Source organism: Pseudophryne corroboree, chromosome 4 (genome assembly GCF_028390025.1).
Source record: "Pseudophryne corroboree isolate aPseCor3 chromosome 4, aPseCor3.hap2, whole genome shotgun sequence".
Classification (NCBI taxonomy): domain Eukaryota; kingdom Metazoa; phylum Chordata; class Amphibia; order Anura; family Myobatrachidae; genus Pseudophryne; species Pseudophryne corroboree.
This window is the reverse complement of record NC_086447.1, coordinates 489,488,863-489,509,290: the sequence shown is the minus strand read 5'-3', so window position 1 is coordinate 489,509,290 and position 20,428 is coordinate 489,488,863. Positions and strand designations below refer to the sequence as shown.

Below are 20,428 nucleotides of genomic sequence, written 5' to 3'. Positions count from 1 at the left end.
ATACAGTGCCGTGAGTGTGTGTGAATGTGGGAGCAAAGGCGCGCAGCGTTACCGCTGCGCGGTACCTCAGTGAAGATCTGAAGTCTTCTGCCGCCTTTGAAGTCTTCTTTCTTCTTATACTCACCTGGCTTCTATCTTCCGGCTCTGTGAGGACGACGGTGGCGCGGCTTCGGGACGAACAGCGAGGATGAGACCTGCGTTCCGACCCTCTGGAGCTAATGGTGTCCAGTAGCCTAAGAAGCAGAGCCTATCATTTAAGTAGGTCTGCTTCTCTCCCCTCAGTCCCACGATGCAGGGAGCCTGTTGCCAGCAGTGATCCCTGAAAATAAAAACCTAACAAAAGTATTTTTCAGAGAAACTCAGTAGAGCTCCCCTGCAGTGCATCCAGTCTCCTCTGGGCACAGAATCTAACTGAGGTCTGGAGGAGGGGCATAGAGGGAGGAGCCAGTGCACACCCATCTAAAGTCTTAGGAGTGCCCATGTCTCCTGTGGAGCCCGTCTATACCCCATGGTCCTTACGGAGTCCCCAGCATCCTCTAGGACGTAAGAGAAAATAGTATAATCAAGCGTTGGTTGCTGCGTTCTGGCATGGACTGTCTGATCGTATAAAAGATGAGTTGGCAACCCGAGATCTCCCATAGCAACTGGAAGTTTAATCTCCAGATGTGTGAAACTGGACCTGCGTTTACGCAAAAGAACCAGTGAACGTTCTCGAAGTGACCCTCGCAAGAATCGGGCTATGCCTCAAGTACAGTCCCTACCCACTACTTCTGATGAGCCTATGCAAGTGAATAGGTCCCGTTTAACCCCTGAGGAGCGGTCAAGAAGGTTACAGGAGAGACTGTGCCTATATTGTGCTGCTGCTGGTCACATGATTGGTTCCTGTCCTTCTCGTTCGGGAAACGCCAGATCCTAACTTGCAAAGGAAGAGTCAAGTTATGAATTTCAGCCAAAGCTCCTTCTTCTCGAGACCTCATCCTCCCCGTAACATTGGAAATACAGAGTGGATTACATCCCTTTTCTGCTTTAGTAGATTGTGGTGCTGCTGGGAACTTTATTACACAAGCTGCAGTTGAGAAGATCCATCTACCTGTTTTAAAGTTGTCTTGCCCAGTTTACCTCACTGCTGTGGATGGTAGTCGTATTGCCGAGGGTTCCATCAACCAGCAGACTAAGCCAGTGGTCCTGGGAGTGGGCTTCCTCCATTCCGAGTTCATTGAACTTTTGGTCATCCCTAAAGCCACTCATGAAATCAACTGGTCCACACTACAGCTCACATTCCCGTTTGGCTCAAATCTGTCCCGTGAGATCTTCAGGGTTAAAACCCCAGTCTGGACTTCCTGAGGCCTACAAGGATTTTGCTGACGTCTTCAGTGAAAAGGCCGCTGACTTTCTGCCTCCCCATCGAGAATGGGACTGTCCCATTGATCTACTCCCAGGGAAAAACGCACCCAAAGGACGCACATATCCTCTCTCCGTTCCTGAGACCCTCGCTATGAGTGAGTACATAAGAGAAAATCTGTAGAAAGGGTTCATCCGTCCTTCCTCATCTCCAGCAGGGGCGGGGTTTTTCTTCGTCAAGAAAAAAGACGGAGGATTACGCCCCTGCATCGATTACCGAGGTTTAAATGATATTACAGGTTGAGTCTCCCTTATCCAAAATGCTTGGGACCAGAGGTATTTTGGATATGGGATTTTTCCGTATTTTGGAATAATTGCATACCATAATGAGATATCATGGTGATGGGACCTAAATCTAAGCACAGAATGCATTTATGTTACATATACACCTTATACACACAGCCTGAAGGTGATTTTAGCCAATATTTTTTATAACTTTGTGCATTAAACAAAGTGTGTATACATTCACACAATTCATTTATGTTTCATATACACCTTATACACACAGCCTGAAGGTCATTTAATACAATATTTTTAATAACTCTGTGTATTAAACAAAGTTTGTGTACATTGAGCCATCAAAAAACAAAGGTTTCACTATCTCACTCAAAAAAGTCCGTATTTCGGAATATTCCGTATTTCGGAATATTTGGATATGGGATACTCAACCTGTACTATTAAGAACAGCTAACCTCTACCATTAATCACGGAACTATTCGACAGAGTCAAAGGTGCTAGTATCTTCACCAAACTGCGGCTCCAATCCATGCTGGCATACAAAGACGCACCATCGGACTTTACACAAGTCCTATGGTTGCTCAGGTGGCCCGATGCGACTTACTGCTGGCTTCGACACACCCACATCTCCTTAGCCATCCCCGTTACCTCCCAGGAACGCCCCCAAAAATCCTTCTCTCTGCATCTAAATTTGAACTGTAAATGTCGTCTGTAAACCACTAGGACACAAGCACAGACTTAAAAAATTATCCGTTTGTGTCCGCCCTCGATGCTGCATCCACTTCTGAATTAGGGCCTAAATTACATAATAGATTAAAAAAAACAACTATACTACTATATAACATATTCCTATTAATAACGTTTTTGCGTTATCAGTGTTGTTCATCTTTACCTTAGCTATCACAATGCAAACATTAAGCTGAACTTTACAGCACCTGTAATTTTACTATGCCATTATATCACAAAGAACCTGCCTGCATTTTTGCAGTGAATATAAACCCAACTACTATTAAACTCTCAACACAGTCACAACAAAGAACAATAACAAGATGATTGCTCATACAGTAGTTACTGAATTATGTGACAAAACTGGGAATATGATATCAGAAAAATCTATGTGTGCAGTGCTACCTGTCTGGTACAAAGATCTTATGTATCCTTCTGTTCTACAGTCTGATTGAATAGTCTGAAACTGATGGCAGTGTGAGCGCTAAAAGTCACAGAATAACAGAAACCATCAATTATTATTAGTTTAAGGCACAGTTCAGTTAGAAAATCAAAATAATAGAAAGCTAGGAACAAAGAGAAATTACACTAAATAGCAAAGTCATCTTCATGACATACTAGAACAACTTGCACTATGTCTAAATATCAGGGAGCACTACACAGAAAATTGATATGATCCTAAATTTAGGTACGTCCTCATATATTCACTAGCTGATTCAGCTGCATAAAAAGCACTAGTTTAATGAGGCTGTTATTAATGTCTGTACTTGCGTTCAAAAGGCCATTAGAGGTAATCTAAACTCAACCATTGAGTCCACTAAGTAGAAGTTATTGAAAACAATGAATTCCATTTTGAAAGCCATTTACATTGAACATGAAATTAATATAGGTGGGTAGAAGGTCTACAGAAGATGAGAGAGATTAGTTTATTGTCACAACTCAGTTTCCATTAATGACCCATTAACACAGGGACCACTGTATTAACATGAGCAGTTTTAGTACAGCGGGACCCAGGGCCCTTTAACAGGCTCGGTTAAAGAGTACCCCCCTTCTTGGCGCCACTGTGTCCACACAGAAAAAAGAAAATGCAGATGTACACTCTATGGTACTAAGCACTGCTAATTAGAATAGTTATAATAAACTCTGCAATCTAACATAGAGCAAAACTAGAGTGCTTAGCATCATTTTTGGCCCAAAAACATATGGTCCCACCAACCACGACCAGTGACCTCATCTGTGGAGTCCCTAACACTAAGGCTCAAGTCCAGGGCACGATACCTCCGAAAACAGCACAGGCCAACTGTCCCAAGACATCACACTAGTGAGAGGTTAAAGGGGTATATGCAATTGCGGTCGAATTCCCGAAATTGTCGAATTTCGGGTCATTTTCGACCAAAAAAAAAAATCGCCTATGCAATTCAGTGCTTTCCGACCAAAAAACGGACTTTCAAAATTCGACTTTTTGAAATTCGACTTTTTGCAAATTCGACTTTTCTGCAATGATACAAGTGCTGCAATTCGACCAAAGCATATTCAATTCAAGTTTGGAAATTCGACAGCAGTGCTTTTAGACAGCAAATTCGTCATTTTCAATCAGCCACACTTTGGAGGGTGAAAACAAATAAAAAAAATTTAAACATGTTTTTTTTTGTGTTTTTTTGGGGGGGAATAGCAGATCTATTTATATTAGAAGGGATTAGGTACTTTTTTTTTTTTTTTTGGAGGCACAAATATTATTTATATATTTTTTAAAATATTATTATTATTTTTTTTTTTTTTAATGCTGGAACGGTGAAATCATAAAAAAAAATGGCGTGGGGTCCCCCCTCCAAAGCATAACCAGCCTCGGGCTCTTCGAGCTGGTCCTGGTTCTAAAAATGCGGGGGAAAAATTGACAGGGGATCCCCCGTATTTTTAAAACCAGCACCGGGCTCTGCGCCTGGTGCTGGTGCCAAAAATACGGGGGACAAAAAGAGTAGGGGTCCCCCGTATTTTTAACACCAGCATCGGGCTCCACTAGCTGGACAGATAATGCCACAGCCGGGGGTCACTTTTATGCCGTGCCCTGCGGCCGTGGCATTAAATATCCAACTAGTCACCCCTGGCCGGGGTACCCTGGGGGAGTGGGGACCCCTTCAATCAAGGGGTCCCCCCCCCCCAGCCACCCAAGGGCCAGGGGTGAAGCCCGAGGCTGCCCCCCCCCCCCCATCCAATGGGCTGCGGATGGGGGGGCTGATAGCCTTTTGTGATAATAAAAAGATATTGTTTTTTCCAGTAGTACTACAAGTCCCAGCAAGCCTCCCCCGCAAGCTGGTACTTGGAGAACCACAAGTACCAGCATGCGGGAGAAAAACGGGCCCGCTGGTACCTGTAGTACTACTGGGAAAAAAATACCCAAATAAAAACAGGACACACACACCGTCGACAGTAAAACTTTATTTCATACGTCGACACACACATACTTACCTATGTTCACACGCCGACATCGGTCCTCTTCTCCATGTAGAATCCACGGATACCTGAAAAGAAAAGATCAATATACTCACCTCAGCCATGGTCCAGAGATAAATCCACGTACTTGGCAAAAAAACAAACCGAACACCCGCTCAATGCCGGACTGAAAGGGGTCCCATGCTGACACATGGGACACCTTTCCACGAATGAGACCTGTCAGTGACAGCTGTCACAGAAAGGTCTCTAAGCCAATCAGGAAGCGCAACTTCGTTGCGCTCACCTGATTGGCTGTTCGCTGTCTGTACTGTGACAGCACATCGCAAAGCCGCTCCATTACTTTCAATGGTGGGAACTTAGCGGCTAGCGGTAAGGTCACCCGCCGGTCAGCAGCTGACCGGCGGGTGACCCCACCGCTACCCGCAAAGTTCCCACCATTGAAAGTAATGGAGCGGCTTTGCGATGTGCTGTCACAGTACAGACAGCGCACAGCCAATCAGGTGAGCGCCACGGAAGTAGCGCTTCCTGATTGGCTGAAGGGACGTCAGTGACAGGAGTCACGTGATGTCCCGGCATTCGGGAGAAAGGGGTCTGATGTGAAAACATTGGACCCCTTTCTAGTCCGGTATGGAGCGGGTTTTTGCGGGTTTTTTTTTTTAAACAAGTACGTGGATTTTACTCTCTGGACGTGGATTTATCTCTGGACGCTGGAAGGTGAGTATAATTTTTTCACAGGTACCCTCGGATCGTCGGAGACCGTGGCAGTCGGCGTGTCAACATAGGTAAGTATGTGTGTGTCGGTAGTGTGTAATAAAGTTTTACTATCAAGGTGTGTGTGTCCTGTTTTTATTTGGGTATTTTTTTCCCAGTAGTACTACAGGTACCAGCGGACCCGTTTTTCTCCCGCATGCTGGTACTTGTGGTTCTCCAAGTACCAGCTTGCGGGGGAGGCTTGCTGGGACTTGTAGTACTACTGGAAAAAACAATATCTTTTTATTATCACAAAAGGCTATCAGCCCCCCCATCCGCAGCCCATTGGATGGGGGGGGGACAGCCTCAAGCTTCACCCCTGGCCCTTGGGTGGCTGGAGGGGGGGACCCCTTGATTGAAGGGGTCCCCACTCCCCCAGGGTACCCCGGCCAGGGGTGACTAGTTGGATATTTAATGCCACGGCCGCAGGGCACGGCATAAAAGTGACCCCCGGCTGTGGCATTATCTGTCCAGCTAGTGGAGCCCGATGCTGGTGTTAAAAATACGGGGGACCCCTACTCTTTTTGTCCCCCGTATTTTTGGCACCAGCACCAGGCGCAGAGCCCGGTGCTGGTTTTAAAAATACGGGGGATCCCTAGCCAATTTTTCCCCTGCATTTTTAGAACCAGGACCAGCTCGATGAGCCCGAGGCTGGTTATGCTTTGGAGGGGGGACCCCACACCATTTTTTTTCCGGGTTTTTCACGTTTTTTTACCGTTTTTTAAAATCGCGGCAAAATCCGCCAAATCGGCCGATTTTCGCCCGCGACTCTGGCGAATCTGTTTTTCATTGAATATGGTGAATTCCGGAAGCCACCTTCCGGGATTCACCTGTCGAATTGAGTCGAATTAAAAAACGGCGAAAATTGCCGCGAATTCGACCGCAATTGCATATACCCCATAGTGTTACTAAGTGTTACATAAATAAGAAGCAGAAGCTATGTGTTAGGTTTAAAATATACACCTCCACCGCCCGCCCCAACAAACACACATATAAACACACAGGAAGAAGAGACTACTGCTGCTAAGTGGCAGCAGCCTCCCTGCCACCACTACAGCCCAGCCAGCACACAGCAGCGTGTGCTTGCTGGAGAACAAAGCTGCTGCTGCATCATGCCTGGCCCTTGATAATTAGTAACCACCCAACTTAATTTCAGTGGCAGCGGTAGTGCCCCTTTCACATAACGCCCACTGTGGCTATTTCTCCCACCCCCCATCACAGCTGCAGCTAGCGGCTTCCCCCCCATCACATCTGCGGCTATATCCCCCTCCCCCTCCACAATCACAGCTGTGGCTATGTCCCCTCCCTGATCACAGCTGCACCTATTTCCCACCCCCCTCCCCAATCACAGCTGTGGCTACTTCTCTCCCCCCTCCCATCATAGCTGCAGCTAGCGGCTCTCTCTCCCCCTCCATAACAGTTGCAACTATTTCTCCCCCCACCCCACCCCCCACCCCCATCACAGCTGAGGCTAGCAGCTATCTCCCTCCCTCCCCAATCACAACTGCGGCTATCTCCCCCCCCATCACAGCTGCAGCTATATCTATCTCCCTCACCACAGCTGCAGCTATGTCCCTCCATCACAGCTGTGGCTATGCCCCTACCCCATCATGGCTACGGACCCTCCCCCCATTGCAGCTGCAGGTATGTCTTCCCCCTCCTCCCTCCCCAATAACAGCTGCAACTATTTCTCTCTCCCCCTCACTGGCTGCCTATGCATATTGCAGAGGCAAAAGTGGGCCGAGCAGCTCCCTGTTCAGGGGACCGCTGCCGCTGCCTGTCGCACAGTGTGACAGGTGCAGTGGCGACTGGCAGCAATGGGAAGAGCGCCTCTCATGCCCGGCACTGCCCTGCATTGCATAGCCTCACTGAGCAGGTGTGGCTTGAATACAACCTTGCAGAATACTTAGGGCCTAATTCAGACCCGATCGTAGCAGCACATTTATTAGCAGATGGGCAAAACCATGTGCACTGCAGGTGGGACAGATATAACATGTGCAGAGAGAGTTAGGTCAGGTCTGAATTAGGCCCTTAAACCCATACATGCCGATTGTCTTCCCACATGGTATCTTCAAGCAAGATAATGCAATATCACCATTCAAACATGCTCTGGTCTCACCTATTCTCAAAAAAAAACAACCTCAACCCTTCATCACCCACTAGCTACCGCCCCATCTCTCTTCTCCCTTTCGCCTCCAAACTACTTGAACGACTGGTCTACAGCCGTCTCACAAGCTACCTCTCTGACAACTCCATCCTCGATCCACTACAATCTGGCTTTCGCCCACTCCACTCCACTGCGACTGTCCTCGTGAAAGTCACCAATGACCTGCTTTCGGCCAAATCCAGAGGCCACTTCTCTCTCCTCATCCTTCTTGACCTCTCTGCTGCCTTTGACACAGTGGATCATCCTCTCCTCCTCCGCACACTCCAAAACATTGGCCTCTCTAGCACTGTCTTTGACTGGTTTTCCTCTTACCTCACTAACTGTTCCTTCACTGTGTCTGCCTCCGACACCACCTCACACCATTCCATCCTTCCTGTTGGTGTCCCTCAGGGTTCTGTCCTAGGCCCCCTTTTGTTCTCCCTCTACACCTCTTTCCAGGGTGCGCTCATTAATTCCTTTGGCCTTCAATACCACCTCTATGCTGATGACCTCTCCTCTCCAGATTTGTCCCCCTCTGTCCTCTCTCAGGTTTCCAGCTGCCTCTCTGCAATCTCCTCCTGGATGTATGAGCGCTCTCTTAAGCTCAACATGGACAAAACTGAACTCATGATCTTTCCCCCACCCAGAGCAACACTCCCTGCCATAATCTCTATCACGGTTGACAACACCATCATCTCCCCCGTTCCCCAACTCTGCTTCTTGGGCGTCACTCTTGACTCCTCCCTCTCCTTTGCACCCCACATCCAAGCTCTGGCACAATCCTGTCGGTTCTAGCTACGCAACATTGCTCGCTTCAGGCCATTTCTCTCCCAGAGTGCAACTAAACTTATCATCCACTCACTGCTCATCTCACAACTCGACTACTGCAATGTTCTCACTGGCCTCGCTTGCTCCCATCTTGCTCCCCTCCAATCTGTCCTGAACTCCACAGCTAGGCTTATCTTTCTCTCCCGCCGCTCCACATCTGCCACTCCCCTTCGACAAAATCTACACTGGCTCCCATTCCCCTACAGAATCCTCTTCAAACTCCTCACACTCACATACAAGGCCATCTCTAATTCCACTGCTCCCTACATCTCCAACCTCCTCTCCCTTCATACTCCCTCCCGCCCCCTACGGTCAGCCAATGACTGTTGCCTCTCCACTACCCTGGTCGCTGCTTCCCATGCTCGAGTTCAAGACTATACCCGTGCTGCACCCCTTCAGTGGAATTCTTTCCCCAGCTACATTAGACTCTCCCCGACCTTGCAAAGCTTCAAACGGGCACTAAAAACCCACCTAATCATCAAAGCACACCCTCCTGATGCATAAATTAGTCCTGAGGCTGCTCCTCCACCCCCCTGCCTCATGCCTTGAACATCTCGGCTTAGCTTACATACTGCCATCAGGCTACTTCCCGCTTGCTTGCACCACATGTCATCTGTCTGTCGCCGCTTCCTATTAGATTGTTAGCTCTTCAGAGCAAGGCCCTCTTTCCTCTGGTTGTCAAGCCCTCTTCTCAACACATTTCACTCGCAGCTCTCTCCTACTCAGCGACCATCTTTACCCGCTTTTTCTCCTGCTGGTCAAGGCTCATTCTCCCTCTATGGCCACCAGCCCCAAGTAGGACGATGGCTACTCCCTTGCTACTTACATCCTAGCTGTATCATGTTTTGAGAATTGTGGTGCTCTTTGCTACCTGTACTCTATTTTTGTTATTTATTTACTGTAATGCCAAATTTTGTCTCCCTGTAATGTCCTTTGCACAGCGCTGCAAAACACTTGTGGCGCCTTATAAATAAAATGTCATTATAATAATAATAATAATAATAATAATAATAATAATGTCACACTCATAGAAGCAAACTGTACCTGCAAAATGATATAATTTGGGATTGCAGTGACTATGTCCATTGTCAAGTCTCATACCAACATGCATTAGAGCACTGTCAGGAATAGGGAGGCCAATCCCGGGATCGGCGAAATCCCGGGAATTGGGCCCAAAAATGCCGGGATTTGAATCCCGGGATTGGAGCTTCCAATCCCGGGATTCAAGGGATTACAGTGCGCATGTGCGGGAGGGTGGGTGTAAGTAATGGCACTTACTATTAGGCGGGCGGCCGCGGCAGCCATGGACTCACTGAACGCGGGAGCACTTCAAATGTAGCGCCGGCCGCCAGCCAATCAGAGCTGGCGGCTCGGCAGCCAATCAGGGAAGCTGCCGCAGCAGCGGCAGCCAATCTGGAACCACTGCTCCGACCGCTTCCCTGATTGGCCGCCGGTCCGCCAGCTCTGGTTGGCTGGCGGCCGGCGCTTCATTTGAAATGCTCCCGCGTTCAGTGAGTCCATGGCTGCCGAGGCCGCCCGCCTAATAGTAAGTGTCATTACTTACACCCACCCTCCCTCTCGCGCCGCTACCTACATCCTCCCTCCTGCACCCACCCTCCCGCACTGCTACCTACCCCCTCCCTACCTCCCGCACCGCTACCTACACCCTCCCTACCTCCCGCACCACTACCTACACCCTCCCTACCTCCCGCACCACTACCTACACCCTCCCTCCAGCGCTGCTCCCTACAACCTTCACTGGTCCCTACTGCAATCCCGGGAATCCCGGGATTGACCGTTTTTCAATCCCGAATCCCGGGATTGAAAAAACGGCCCGGGATTGGCCTCCCTAGTCAGGAATCGGCGTTCAGTGGCATCTCACCAGTGCGTTGGTGTGCAGGCCTCCAGAGGTCACGGCCCCAGTCTGCGGCTGCATGAATGCTCTGTCTGTGGGCACGGTGCCCATTGTCATTGTGTACCCCTGAAGTCTATCTAGTGTATTCCACCATCTGTGCAGCATGGGCGCCGCCATGACACTTGCGGTCAGCTGATCTGCAAACACCCAATCCTGCGCTGTGTCTGCACACATGATTCAAGCATCCAATGCCTGCTGACCAGGGGGTATAAATCCAGAACATCGGCTCAGTATCATCGCCTTGAACAACGCGTCACATCCAGTGTACAGCGTTTCCTGTCTCCTGTCTACGTGGAACTACAGGCTCCAGCCATCCTGCTCTGCTACAACTCTTTCCACAGTCAGCTTCCACCTCTGCATGCAGTAAGAGACTCTCTCAAGGTGCTACTTACCATTCACACCTGTGTGTTGTTTATCTGCGTTCAGCACTGTGCTATTCCATCTGGCACTTAAAACAACCAGCTTGCAATTTACAAACGGTCTCCTGCTTTGGCCTTGCTTGGCTCTGTGGACTTGTGCAAATATACAAACTGTGTGAATCTATTGCTGTTGGTTTCTAGACCAATCTCCAGAGTTACTATTGCCTGTGTTCACTGTTATCAGCTGCATTACTATCGTCTGCATATTGGATCCTGTTACCATTGACTTCCAAGTCGACCATCGATGTTTGCCATCGACTTCCAGGCCGGACATCACTGTTATTAATTTCACTGGTTTACAGTTCATCACCTGTGACTGTTGTTATACCTCTGTCAGCTTCTTTGCTCAAACCAGTATTGTTACTGTGCTTCAGTGACTGATCATACCTCCGTGTGCTAAATAAATATCATTGCGCACATGCGCAGGAATCTTTGACAGCCTCCTCGTTTCCTCCACTGCACCACCACTGATCCACTAGTGCCCCCTCCGGGTACAGACACAGTTACAGACCTGACAGTTTGTTCAAGGCCCATGGACCCGGACGGCGGTGAGAGTGTGGGGGCAGGGGTCCTTCAAAGTTTAGTGTCACGACTCGATGGTCAAGAGGCTGCACAACAGCAGATTATACAGTTCCTGCAAGGGATATCTTCCCAACTGGACACTTTACAACAGTCTCTTCCAAGTTCTGTTACTCCAGCTTTAGCTCCAGCTTCCAGTTCCACAACTTCAGGTCCTCCAGTGTCTACCTCTCCAGGGTCTCATCTCCATCTTCCTACGCCAAGTAAGTTCGATGGCAATCCCAAAATGTATCGTGGATTCCTGAATCAGTGTGAAGTCCACTTTGAATTGCTGCCGCACAACTTCCCGACACCTAGGACAAAGGTCGCATACATTGTGTCCCTCCTGACTGGTCCAGCCTTGAATTGGCTCTCCCCGTTATGGGAGCAAGCAGATTCTCTCCTCAACAACTATACAGAATTTGTTGCTGCATTCCGACACATCTTTGATGAACCTGGGCGTACAACATCTGCTTCTTCAGACATCCTCCAGATTCGCCAGGGAACACGCACCGTGGACAATATGTCATCCAGTTCCAGACATTGGCATCAGAGGTTAAATGGAATAATCAAGCGTTGGTTGCTGCGTTCTGGCATGGATTGTCTGATCGTATAAAAGATGAGTTGGCAACCCGAGATCTCCCAGAGCAACTGGAAGCTTTAATCTCCCCATGTGTGAAACTGGACCTGCGTTTACGCATAGGTCCCGTTTAACCCCTGAGGAGCGGTCAAGAAGGTTACGGGAGAGACTGTGCCTATATTGTGCTGCTGCTAGTCACATGATTGGTTCCTGTCCTTATCGTTCAGGAAAAGGCCAGATCCTAACTTGCAAAGGAGGAGTCAAGTTATGAATTTCAGCAAAGCTCCTTCTTCTCGAGACCTCATCCTCCCTGTAATATTGGAAATACAGGGATTACATACCTTTTCTGCTTTAGTAGATTGTGGTGCTATTCAGAACTTTATTACACAAGCTGCAGTTGAGAAGATCCATCTACCTGTTTTAAAGTTGTCTTGCCCAGCCTACCTCACTGTCGTGGATGGTAGTCGTATTGCCGAGGGTTCCATCAACCAGCAGACTAAGCCAGTGGTCCTGGGAGTGGGCTTCCTCCATTCCGAGTTCACTGAACTTTTGGTCATCCCTAACGCCACTCATGAGATCATATTGGGCATGCCCTGGCTTCAAATACACAACCCACAAATCAACTGGTCCACACTACAGCTCACAGCATGGAGTCCTTCTTGTTACCATTCCTGTTTGGCTCAAATCTGTCCCGTGAGATCTTCAGGGTTAAAACCCCAGTCTGGACTTCCTGAGGCCTACAAGGATTTTGCTGACGTCTTCAGTGAAAAGGCCGCTGACTTTCTGCCTCCCCATCGAGAATGGGATTGTCCCATTGATCTCCTCCTGGGGAAAAACCCACCCAAAGGACACACATATCCTCTCTCCGTTCCTGAGACCCTCGCTATTAGTGAGTACATAAGAGAAAATCTGCAGAAAGAGTTAATCCGTCCTTCCTCATCTCCAGCAGGGGCGGAGTTTTTCTTTGTCAAGAAAAAAGATAGAGGTTTACGCCCCTGCATCGATTACCGAGGTTTAAATGATATTACTATTAAAAACAGCTACCCTCTGCCATTAATCACGGAACTATTCGACAGAGTCAAAGTTGTCAGTATCTTCACCAAGCTAGATCTCCATGGGGCTTATAATCTCATCAGGATCCGAAGTGACGATGAGTGGAAAACCGCTTTCAACACTCGCGATGGCCACTATGAATATCTAATGATACCTATCGGCCTAAGTAATGCACCGGCGGAATTCCAGAACTTTGTCAATGAAATATTCCGAGACATATTGTACAAGTATGTGGTAGTCTACCTCGATGACATCCTGATCTTCTCCCATGATTTGGCCACCCATCACCAACAAGTGAAAGAGGTTCTTTGACGTCTTCGACAGAATCATCTTTATGGGAAACTGTCCAAGTGTACTTTTGAAACTTCTTCAATGCCCTTCCTAGGGTACATAATTTCCGGCTCCGATCTTCAAATGGATCCAGCCAAGTTGGAAGCCATAGAGAACTGGTCTCTCCCACTACACTCAATTCAGCGTTTCATTGGCTTCGACAACTATTATAGAAAATTTATCAAAGGATTCTCCACATTGATCTGCCTTTCAAAAAATTAAACAAGCTTTTGTTTCAGCTCCTGTGTTACAGCAGCCAGATGTCAACAGGGCTTTCGTTAAAGAGGTGGACGCCTCAACGGTTGGCGTTGGCGCAGTCTTGTCCCAAGCGGGTGCTGATGGTAAGACTCACCCTTGTGGGTTCTTCTCCCGTAAATTCTCACCCGCCAAGATGAACTACTCCAACGGAGACAAGGAGCTGCTAGCAAGTAAACTGGCCCTCGAAGAATGGAGGTATCTGTTAGAGGGCACCAAGTTTCCCATCACCATCTATACCAACCACAAAACCTCCTTTAACTGAAGGCAGCACAGTGTCTGAATCCTCAACAAGCAAGGAGGGCCTTATTCTTTTCCCGTTTTATTTTCAAGTTGCAGTTTCGTCCTGGCTCTCAGAATGTCAAAGCGGACGTCTTATCACGCTCCATGAGTGCTAATGAAGAATCTTCAGAACAAGATTCTCGACCAGTTCTCAATCCTGTGGTTTTTGCTTCCACTAATGTGTCTCCAGCACAGCCTCCTGGAAAAATATTAATTTCACGTGAGCTTCGTTCAAATCTTCTGTCTTGGGCTCACACATCCAAGTCCACTGGTCATCCTGGTATCCTAAAAACTTATAAGTTCTTGTCGCAATCCTATTGGTGGCCACATATGACAGCCGATATCCAAGAATTTATAGCTACATGTATCAAATGCGCCCAGCATAAAGCTCCTAGTCAAGCTCCTGCTGGTCAACTGTTACCAAATTCCATACCAAGTCGTCCCTGGTCTCATCCGTCGATGAATTTTATTTCAGATCTACCTCCCTCCAAGGGGTATGATACCATCTGGATAGTGGTTGAAAGGTTCTCTAAGATGGCCCACTTTGTTCCTCTCATTGGCTTGCCCTCTGCTCCTAAACTTGCACAATTATTTTTCCGTGAAACCTTTAGCTTACATGTACTTCCAACCGAGATTATTTCCGACCATGGAGTTCAATTTGTGGCAAGATTCTGGAGGGCCTTATGTTCCGCCTTGCAAGTCAAACTCAAGTTTTCCACAGCATACCATCCACAAACGAATGGGCAGACAGAGAGAGTAAACCAGGAGCTTGAGACCTTTCTAAGACTCTACATCTCTTCTTCGCAAGACGACTGGGTGGATTTGATGCCCTGGACCGAATTTGCTCACAACTTCCGTTATCATTCAACCACTGATACTACTCCTTTCTTTGCAGTTTATGGTCAAGATCCCAGAGTTCCAGATTTTCAAAATCTTAGTGTTGTTGATGAACCCACTGCTTCTTCAGTTCTTCAGCAGTTCTCTTATTTTTGGAAAAAGATTAACCTTTCTCTCAAGAAAGCATCTAACCAGTACAAAGTATTTGCAGATCGGAAAGGGCGAGCAGTTCCAATTTTAACGCCAGGTGATAGTCTGGTTATCCAACCGTGACCTCCGTCTCAGAGTTCCTTCTATGAAGTTTGCTCCACGGTTCATTGGTCCATTTCCTGTTGAACGTGTCATCAACCCAGTGGCATACAAGCTGAATTTACTTCCTAATTTAAAAATCCCGAACTCATTTCATATTTCTCTGCTCAGACCTTTGACTCTTAACTGTTTCCAGAAAGCTCTTCCAGCGGCTCCAAAAGTTCAAACTCATCAGGAGGTAAGATTACAAGGTTGAGAAGATCTTGGATACCAGACATCGTTATGGTCAGCTACAGTATCTGATTGACTGGTCTGGGTATGGTCCTGAAGAGAGGAGTTGGATTAACGCAACTGATGTACATGCTCCACGGTTAGTTCAAGCTTTTCATAGACTTTTTCCATCCAAGCCTCGTAGGTGTTCATTGCCCACCCATAAAGGGGGGGTACTGTCAGGAATCGGCGTTCAGTGGCATCTCACCAGCGCGCTGGTGTGCAGGCCTCCGGAGGTCACAACCCCAGTCTGCAGCTGCATGAATGCTCTGTCCGCGGGCACGGTGCCCATTGTCATTGTGTACCCCTGAAGTCGATCTAGTGTGTACCCACCATCTGTGCAGCATGGGCGCCGCCATGACACTTGCGGTCAGCTGACCTGCAAACACCCAATCCTGTGCTGTATCTGCACACGATTCAAGCATCCAATGCCTGCTTTACCAGGGGGTATAAATCCAGAACATCGGCTCAGTATCATCACCTTGAACGCGTCACATCCAGTGTACAGCGTCTCCTGGCTCGTCTCCTGTGATTTCCTTGCTCCAGTGTCTCCGTGGAACTACAGGCTCCAGCCATCCTGCTCTGCTACAACTCCTTCCACAGTCAGCTTCCACCTCTGCATGCAGAAAGAGACTCTCTCCAGGTGCTACCTACCATTCTCACTTGTGTGTTGTTTATCTGCGTTCAGCACTTTGCTATTCCATCTGGCACTTAAAACAACCAGCTTGCAATTTACAAACTGTCTCCTGCTTTGGCCTTGCTTGGCTCTGTGGACTTGTGCATATATACAGACTGTGTGAATCTATTGCTGTTGGATTCCAGACCAATCTCCGGAGTTACTATTGCCTGTGTTCACTGTTATCAGCTGCATTACTATCGTTTGCATATTGGATCCTGTTACCATTGACTTCCAAGTCGACCATCAATGTTTGCCATCGGCTTCCATGCCGGACATCACTGTTATTAATTTTACTGGTTTACAGATCATCACCTGTGACTGTTGTTATACCTCTGTCAGCTTCTTTGCTCAAACCAGTATTGTTATTGTGCTTCAGTGACTGTTCATACCTCCGTGTGCTAAATAAATATCATTGCGCACATGCGCAGGAATCTTCTACAGCCTCCTTGTTTCCTCCACTGCATCACCACTGATCCACAATGCCATATAGTTAAATATTTATTTTATATTATTTCACTTTATTTTAGCTTTACTTCTCACTATTAAAAAAATTAGATATGTCAATGGATTATCTTCAACTATTTTAAAAGTATCCAACTTGAACCTCTTTCTTCAAGTGAGAGCGTGTGATTTACAAAAAGTATACCAAGTGCATAGGACTTGGGAGTCACCCTTGGACATTGAGAAAACAGCCCTAAAAACTGAACTGAAAAGTGGGGTAGACATCACTAGCATAAACTGAAGTAGTGAAGGCAGCAGACCATGGGCGTTACCCTGAATTGTTAGCAAACCAAAAAAGTTAGCAATTGGACAAAACAATGTTGCACTGTAGGTGGGGCAAATGAAAAATGTGCAGAGAGAGTTCGATTTGGGTGGGGTGTGTTCAAACTGAAATCTAAATTGCAGCAAAATAAAGCAACCAGTATTTACCCTGCAGAGAAACAATATAAAAAAAACCAATGACAACTTTTTTGGTTTGCTAACAACTCTGAATAACCCCGACCCCCCATATTAGGACAGCATCTGGCTCTCACCTTTTTTTCATAGATAGATAGATAGATAGATAGATAGATAGATAGATAGATAGATAGATAGATAGATGGAAAGATTTTTATCTGATTTGATGGGTTCAACTTAACCAACCCCCACCCTCCCCGCAGCCTTATTGGCCCTACACACTGGACGATATTACTGAAAGATATGAACAATCTCGTTCATTAATGAACGAGATTCCGTTCATATCTTTCAGTGTGGAGGCACCAGCGATGAACAATGCGCGGGCATCGCGCTCGTTCATCGTTGGTGCCCCGTCGCTTGTGCATGCAGGCCAATATGGACAATCTCGTCCATATTTGCATGCACTGCTATGGAGCCGGGTGACGGGAGGAGTGAAGAAACTTCACTGCCCCCCTGCCACCGGGTCGCCTGTCCGCCATATCCGCCGTAGGGCAGCTCGGTGGCGGCTCGCTAGGTGTGTAGGGCCCATAACTCTAGCCCTTTCCGGGGGGGGGGGCCTAAACCTAAACCCCACCCATGCCCTCAGCCACGTGCCTGTCAGAATGTCCAGCTGACGCTCATGTGGGATCCCTGCGCTTGGGATTCTGGATCCGGGTTTGTGAGCCTATTAGGAATGCTGGTGTCGGCATTCCGAGTAGTGTCGGGATCCCAGCGTCGGTATTTCGACTGACCGGATTCCAGTATTACAGATGTGTGCTTTAGACTGCTGACCACAACGTGTAATAATCCCACATGATATCAAATAAAATTGCCTTGCCATACTGTACTGTAGAATTGCTACCTGCTGAGGTTGAGTAAACCTTTAATACAATATATGTATTCTCTAGAGATATCCTACTCCAGGAAATGTGTGTGTTAAGTAATAAATCCTTTCCAGTCACTGTGGCTTCTAATGTTGCAAAGATTAGAAATAATGGAACTGTTTTATACATACTACAAGTATTGTATGATATTTGTTATATACCCCTTATTGAACATTACAAGGATATTAACGGTTACTGAGCAGTTCTGCAACCAAATAATAGCCAAAGTACACAAACATAATTTTCTCATGGCACCATACAAGCTGCATATGTCATTGCAGTTGGCTGCATAAAGCTGGGGAAAGAAGGTGGTTAGAGAAATATATCAAGTAGGTCGGACACTGTAATTGATATACAGGTGTAACAAGCTTTGATTGAACTCTTACTGCTTTACATTGAGATGACCCTGCATTTTTGGGGGTGATGCAGTGTTGAGTGCATACCCATTGGAGGAATTTGTCTTGTGTGCATTTGCGCTGTACATGCTCAGGAAATGGTTGCATGCAAGTATGGGTCATGCAGAGTCGGACGCATTTTCATCGCATCTACAGTTACAACTAAGGAGGGGGACCTGGGTTCTATTACAGCATTCTTATGTAGGTAAAGTTCATGACAGTGTGATGACATAACTGTGGGCTGTCTCGAGTTGCATGTGAAAGAAAACATAACAGTTTGGATACATATCTTTGGCAACTAGTTTACGGTAGTTGCAAGTACGCGCAACTCAGCATTTGGACGAATAAATACAGTGGAACGGATTCAAATGTTCTCCCCCCCACCCCCCTCCTGGCTGCAATCGTTGCCGACAGCAATATTCTAATGTTACTGCTGACGGGCGTAACAAGTTCATTTGAGCTCGCTACCCCCGGGGGTAGCGAGCTGAAAAGTGCGCAAAGAGACCCGTTTTCACGATCGCATCTATTACTTTAGTCGGGTTTAGGTGCTCTGTGCGCCTAAACCAGACTGTAATGGGTGTGATCAGCACGATAATGGTGGGCATTTGAATATCGCCCCTCTATCTCCCGTCACTTTAAACGGGAGATAGTGCCTCCGATAAGATTTGAATTCCCCCCAGAATATTTTAAATGTAAATGCAGTACCAGGGGGAATCACTTAAGACCAGAAACAGGGGAATATTGCTACAATACTGCTACAGTAAGTGAAAATAAACTAGGGCATGAATCACACACGCCTTAAGGCCCATACTCACTGGCCGATATATCGGCCGTTCTATTGAACGGCTGATATATCGCGGGTCCGTCGGCCAGTGTGTACGGGCGATACAGTATGTCTGTGACCTCCATCGTTCACAGACATATCGACGGCCAATATATCTACCGATATATTGGCGCATCGCTGTGTGTGTACAGGCGACCAGCCGACTGCCCGTACACATGCTGCGGCATCCGGCGGTAATTGACAGCTGAACTGGGCCCAGTTCATGACGTCCGTCCCCGACGGATCGGGCAGTGTGTATGCACAGCACACTGTCCGATCTGTCCATAGATATATCTGCATATCAATTGATCTGCAGATATATCTATCAGTGTGTACCCACCATTAGAAGCAAGGACTGGTAGTCATAAAAAATCCTGTGAATGGTTGTGCATTAGTTACACCTTTGAAATTTGGAACCTCCTCTATCCCACTCCAGTGTACCCAATTAGCAACACCAACACCTGGAGTCCAATTTACATATGTACAAACTACCACTGGTCATGACTTCATATACTCTGCATTACAGGGAAGGAACACGTCATTACCTTTTCTTTGAGTAAAGGAGTTTCATTGTATTTTTATGATGCAAATAAAAGTCAGTGGGTAGCTCCCAAAGATGAGATTTGCCTTCAGCTGGCTTGAACACCCCCAGAAAGAGATTGATTGCATCTTGCCTGTCTGCATCTGCGTAAAATAAAAGAACATCAATTAATCAAAAAAACAAGAACATCCATCGAATACAGCTGTTTGTGGCATATTATACTGAATCTACAATATTGAAAGATATCATTAATAAGCTAGTAAATTTCAGCTTACAATATACAATTTATAAATATCACAAGCAGGGCCCTCTTCTCTCATGTGATTTTCCTTCTCCACTTATGCCAAGATCTCCCCCTACTGTCCACTATGGCATCAAACTTTTGGGCTCAATTAGTTGTGGCTAATTATGTGGGTATTATGACTGCATATAAAACCAAAGTGAACATAGCTTGTATCCCATGTGCTGAAATATCTTGTACTGTGACTCTTGACATTTATTATCTTCTTGACTTGTTTGCACTGTTTCTGCTTATGTATTTTTGTAAGGTACTGCATAACCCTTGTGGCGTCATATAAGGATAATAATAATAATAATAATAATAATAGCTTGCTATAAAATGTGTGCAATCCTCACTCAGTGATTAAAAAAGGAACACTTTTCAAACCAATGTTTGATAAGTTTGATATAAGACATCAAAGAAGTACTTTGAATATGAGTACAATAGAAAACACATTAAGAAAACAAATCCAATCATAACAAAATTAAATTAACAATATATTCAAAAATGGTGTCAATCCAGAAACAAGCATGGGAAAAGAATGTGAACCCGGATCCACATACTCCACCTTCCTTCCATCCATGTGTATGGAAAAGGAAATTC

At 46.7% G+C, this 20,428-nt stretch overlaps 1 protein-coding gene across 6 annotated transcripts in view; it reads right to left on the bottom strand.

The window, feature by feature from the left end:
* Positions 1 to 20,428, bottom strand: part of FIG4 (FIG4 phosphoinositide 5-phosphatase) — a 665,438-nt gene that overhangs the window by 308,731 nt on the left and 336,279 nt on the right. For all 6 annotated transcript variants that reach the window (XM_063917119.1, XM_063917117.1, XM_063917120.1 and 3 more), the window contains exon 17: positions 19,550 to 19,688. In XM_063917119.1, coding sequence (XP_063773189.1) covers positions 19,550 to 19,688 — 139 coding nt within the window. The remainder of the gene's footprint in view (positions 1 to 19,549; positions 19,689 to 20,428) is intronic.